The following is a 6,000-nucleotide window of genomic DNA, read 5'->3' as shown; positions in this document are numbered from 1 at the left end:
CTATGTTTCAAACTAACCGGGCAATCAGTGGATCCCAGATTTGCGTGCAAGACACCGCCGCTTCCTACGGCGGGTCGAAAGATATTATACGGGATTTTTTTTACGCACACACACAAGCGCAAACATGCGTATGTTAATTGAATAATTGACGCAACGTGACGTGACGGAACGTGAACGTGACGTGGATGTTGCATGTGAATCGCACTTAATTGTGTTTAGCAGCCGAAATTTGGGAACTGGTGGGAATTCTTAGCTAGATGTCCAATTAGAAACGAATCACTGTATTATGATGCAACCTTCCTGATGGCGAGTACAACATTATCTTTTTTATTATTTAAAAAGCTGATGATAAATTATTTACTATTTAAGTAAGATTTTTTGTGCAATTTTATTTGGATAGCTCGATCAAAGAGAAAAAAATCAACCGATGCTTTGTTTTTTGCATTAAATCCAAAGTTGGATGGAATGAATGTAACAAGATTGATAAACGCACCTCGTCAATAAGCATTTGCTAACTCCTGCGTTCAACTCTGGTTTCATTTACTGTCACTGTTGTCAAATTCATGCCCACGAAAGGTGAAAAAAATTAGTAGTAGATTATTCAGTTCATTTTCCGTGCGTGTAGAAAATCAGTTAAAAAGTGCTAATTTGTGCGTAGAAATGCGAAATCGTCTTGAAGCATTCGCATAAGGATCTGCAATTTGTGAAAAACAAAATCTGCATCGAAAACATGGATTGTCATCAGATTCTTAGTGGTGCCTGTAATGCTGGTGATCGTTGTTTTGCAGTCGGATCCGTCGAAGGAGTTCCATTCACTGTACGTCGAGCTGTCTACAGCAACACTTTTGTTTGCTTTTTATATCAACGACAACGAGAAAAAAAGACTTTTGCTTTCCTTAAGTGCTATCAAAATCGTATTATATGCGGATAAAATCTTGGAAGTATCCCAAAAGCTTCTAATATGCCAATAAGAGTGCGCAATCATCTAATCGTTAACCCAGTTTTTTTTATAACTACGATATGTCATGGAATGAGGAAAATACAACCATTGGACGTAATATTATATTGAGCTGCTGATACAAGCGCTGACAAAAACAAAGCATTGCATCTTGATTCTAACAGAGGAATCTAGTTCCATAAAACTGAAGAACATTGTGCGATAGTCACTTGACTGATAATTTTTCACTCGTTTTGATCGTTCACACAGACTAATGCAAGAGCGAAAATAATTTGGCTTCATGCTCACATGAGAGAAATATTTTCAGCAAGGATGGCAATGAATCAGCATTCGCATTAGCACTACTAATATATTTGCCTTGTCGAAAATCTTATAATTTTAATAAAGTCCCCTCCCCCCCAGTGATTCGCTTCTTCAATATTGTGTTACAGTAAATTTGAACTCTGCTGAACACGACACAAATTCTGTGTTCTGAGTTATTAGATAATTCAGATCACTTTTCACAAGTATGTCGTGAACATTCTGCAGTAGGAAGCAGATATTTCTCAATCCACCTATCATTCACAATAGTTAATGATGGTAGACTTCTGTTTTGAAATATGTATTCCATGAGTAAAATCATATCTGTTTACCAATGCATCGCCAATGTTTTTGGCCCAAAGCGCTTCTGAAGAACGTTGAATATCCACAACACCACCAAAGCAGACAACATAAATACTTCGTAATTTGTATAGAAGGACATTTTCAATGTTTATTCATTGTGCTCTTTCAATGTTTATTTCAAAATAAAATTGTTTCTCAATTATAGTGAGATAAAGAATGTAGGAAAGCTAGTTAGTATGCATTCTAGAAAGAACAATTACACAATAGCTATTCAAAATGCGATACCTGCTATTATGACTGTTATTCAATATTTCACGAAATTAGTTCCCCATAATTTCCAATAATGATTTGTTTTTCCATTGGAGTTAGCTAAATGCGTTGTGAAAAAATACAACCATCCTGAAAAATGTTAATGATTGTGCCACTTTGCTCAAGTTGTGGGATTCATCCCTCCTATCGCGATTTCCGAATAATTATGTCGTCAACGATATTGACATGAGTTTGCCAGCTCTCGTATGTACTGTTTATCATCCGAGCAGCGATATAAATGATAATAAAATATACCTGCTTATGTCATCAACGTTTATCTATATACAGCTCTGAATAAAGGTGTTGATTTCCGACACGAATAGGTCGAATACTTTCATCGCATTTCATAACATTCCAAAATAGTGTGCGATTTTTGGTTATTAGGAGGAATTCCACCATTGTTTTCCTAGCTTATTCGCATTGTTTGTATATCACAAACAATGGGCCTGATCACGAACGTTACTTCACGGTGAAAACGAAATAAACTGTATGCAATTTGCATGCATTTTATTTCGTTTTCACCGTGAAGTGACGTTCGTGATCAGGCCCAATATGTACCATTTTGACACATATTCCGAGCACTTCATTTGAAAATGTAAATTTACTGTACTTCAATATTATAAATAATTGAATAATGAAAACTCCGACATTCTTTGAGGTATACACTTTTTTATAATTTATAATTTATATAATTTATAGTAATAAGTATTTGCAATCAGTAGTAAAATGATTGTGTTAGCAGAATCCGTAAAAAAGCATCGTTTTTCAGTACTTGTAGTTGTTTTCACTATTTGATTTGCTGTTTTCAATTTAAGTGTTAGGAATGCTATACATGGATGAACAAGTGATATTTAACCCTTTGCGGTCGGAATTAATTTCCTTTGAAAAAGATTCTCTTATCATTCCACGTTAATAATCTTTTGTTTACACCGAGTACCGTTATCTATTATCCATAGAAACTACAATTAATTCATGATCAAGTTCACTAGACATTAAAATTCGTTTAGAAAAAGTGTAACCGATTACATATGGTTGTATAAAGTATTTAATGTGATTCCTTACTGTGGTGGCTGAGAGCATACATACGACGGCAAAGGGTTAATCAAGGAATCTTCATTAAAATTTGTATTAAAGTAGTGTTCGTAATATGAGTTGAATTTCGATACATGACTCAAATTCCGAACAGTAGATGTTGAATCACACTTTTCAGGCAAATAAAGAAATAGTTCATTAATTGAGCCAAAAGGACTGCCTTGTTCTGAGGCAAGAAAAAAACCTAACACTATTTGTAAACAAATATTTGTTAGCCCTCTTTTCGTCAATCGTGGGCCACACACGCAAATGAACGAGAGAAAATTTGGTTTTTATCAGGGTTTCAGCTTTAAGGGGGGACCCCTGTCAGGAAGGTTGAAAAATAATGAATTTTCGTGGATTTTTCGCCAGCCAAATCGGTCGAGTAGATATGAGATATACCAGTTGAAAAAACATGGTTTCGAGAAAAACGCGTTTTAAAATTCGTACAGCAATACTATATCCCTTGAGGTGACTTCATACTTTTGGCTGTAACTTGCCAACGAAATCAATAAAGAAAAATCATTTTAGGACAACATTTCTGAGGGTAAAAGCTTCCCAAAAATGCAAAAAACAAAAATTCATATTTTTCGATTTTCCAGACCGGGCAACCACTGTTCCAGGTAGAATGTTTTCCTTTCTTTTATTCCACTTTTGTCGTACCTGTAACTCCAAGAGGTATTCTTCAGACCAGCGCTTCCAGAATTCTCGACGCAGATGCTGGACATACTGCCATCTGGAAAGTCTATTCACCGGGATTCCATCATAACTAGGTTCCGGAATGGCAGTCAGAGGACGATCGATCATAAAATGGCCTGGGGTTAACGGCTCGAATTCCGACGGATCATCAGAAGGACCGTATAAAGGCCGAGAATTGAGTTGAGGTTCGATTTGACAGAGCAAGGTCGAAAACTCGGACATCGTCAGGAGGCTTGATTGGTACTTCTTCTTAAAAATGGTCTTGAAGCTCTTCACGCATGCCTCCCAGATCCCGCCCGGTGCATTTGGGGAAATCATTATCCATTCAATCTGCCAGGGTTGACAGAACTCGAATATCTTGAAGTCGGTATCTTGCTGCTTGAAAAGACGATACAGTTCGTTCAGTTCATTCCGCGCACCTACGAAATTTGTCCCATTATCCGAATATATCTGCTCGGGGACACCACGACGAGAAACAAATCGATGTAGGGCAGCTATAACCGCATCGGCTGACAGATCTTCTACTACCTCCAAATGAATGCCTTTATTGACCATGCAAACGAAGACGCATACGTATCCCTTGACAGGTGCTAGCCTTCTTCCAGTCTGCTTGATTAGTATAGGACCCGCGAAATCCACGCCAACCCTTATGAAAGCCGGAGCCTTATCGCACCTTGCCATGGGAAGATCTCCCATGAACTGACCAGCACACGGAGGGTTGAGTCTAAAACACTGCACGCAATTCTTTGTTACCTTGCGAACAGCTGAACGGGCTCCTAAAATCCAGAATTGACGACGAATCTGAGCCAGCAAAGCAGATGGTCCAATGTGAAGGTTCTCACGATGTGCTGTCTGAATCAAGCGTTGAACGATTTCATCCTTATTTGGTAAGATCCGCGGATGCTTAACTCCATAAGGAAGACTTGAATGTCGCAGTCGTCCGCCGACGCGAATCATACCAACGTCCAAAAAAGGATTCAATTTAGAAAACCTTTCACTGTATTCACCGGACATCATCATGGCTATCTCTTTACCAAAGTGCCGCAGCTGAATTACCTTGATTATGACTTTTAAAGACTCTCGCATTTCAAACACACTGGGAAATCGACCAGTGATTCTCCTCTTGACCACCTTCTCCATTGCATTCCGGCAGAAACGCAAGACGTATGTCAGAACTCGTTGCAGCTTTCGAAAAGACTCGAACTTATGGAACACCGGCAAATACTCCAATGACACAATCGTTGAAGCTACAGTGGCTCGCCGCATCTCAGGAACATCTTCATCAGGTAGAAGCTCTGAAACCACCATCTGATATTCCTCGCTGCGCAGGAACAATGGGCCACTCCACCAAAGATCGTTACTCTTAAGAACGTCAGCAGATTGGCCACGCGACACTACATCGGCTGGATTTTCCAGCGTATCCACATACTCCCACTTAAATTGTGAACCGGTAGAGTTTATCTCACTAACCCGATTTCGTACAAACACTTCTAAACGTTCCGGGTTTTTCTTCAGCCAAGCTAACACCACTTGATTGTCCGACCACAAACATATGTCTCGAAAGGGCAGCGTTAATACAGCTAACATTTTCTTCACCAATCTGTGTAACAAAAGCGCTGCTAAAAGCTCCTTTCTTGGAATGGTCAACACTGTTTTAGGAACGATTTTCCGTTTGGCACACAATAACTTGACCACTGCTGCTTCATCAGGTACAATTGACCTGACGTATATACAGGCACCGTAGGCCTCCAAAGTTGCATTAGCAAATCCATGCAGCTCAAATGCAACGGCTCCATTGACCACAACACGACGAGGAATTTGGAGATTACTAACTCCACTTAAAGCACTTAATAATTTATTACACTTTCCCTTCAAATCACCCGTGAGCTCATCGTCCCATCCCAATTCTTCCTTCCATATGGCTTTCATCAGAAGTTTGCCGATAAGAATCACCGGCGCAACAAGACCCAACGGGTCGAACATTCTCGACACGAGCGACAGCACTTGTCGCTTGGTTACACTGTTTTCACACACGGTTGAGACGGAAACGAACTGCATAACATCCAGAGCGGGGTTCCACATTAATCCCAACGTTTAAATCACCTCACTTGAACCATTTTCGTCAATGCTGACAAGTTCATCCTGATCGCCTTCCGGAATCCGTTTCAGCAACTCAGGATGATTAGAAGCCCATTTATGCAGATGAAATCCACCTGCCTTGAGTAAATCTATTAACTGCACTTGAGCTTCACTTGCTTCATTTAAGTAGTCAAACCCGAACAAAGCATTGTCCACGTAGAAATTGTTCTTAACGATGTTTGTAGCCACAGGATACTTAGAGCCTTCGTCGATAGCCAGTT

At 39.4% G+C, this 6,000-nt stretch overlaps 1 protein-coding gene across 3 annotated transcripts in view; it reads left to right on the top strand.

Moving 5' to 3' along the window:
- The first annotated feature begins 562 nt into the window (after positions 1–562).
- Positions 563–6,000, top strand: part of LOC129771809 (dmX-like protein 2) — a 53,936-nt gene continuing 48,498 nt past the window's right edge. For all 3 annotated transcript variants that reach the window (XM_055775857.1, XM_055775856.1, XM_055775855.1), the window contains exon 1: positions 563–817. In XM_055775857.1, the coding sequence (XP_055631832.1) occupies positions 731–817 (87 nt within the window). In that variant the 5' untranslated portion in view covers positions 563–730. The remainder of the gene's footprint in view (positions 818–6,000) is intronic.

This window comes from Toxorhynchites rutilus, chromosome 2, assembly GCF_029784135.1.
Source record: "Toxorhynchites rutilus septentrionalis strain SRP chromosome 2, ASM2978413v1, whole genome shotgun sequence".
Taxonomy (NCBI): Eukaryota; Metazoa; Arthropoda; class Insecta; order Diptera; family Culicidae; genus Toxorhynchites; species Toxorhynchites rutilus.
Note: the sequence above shows the minus strand (reverse complement) of the source record. Positions and strands in the feature narration are given on the sequence as shown.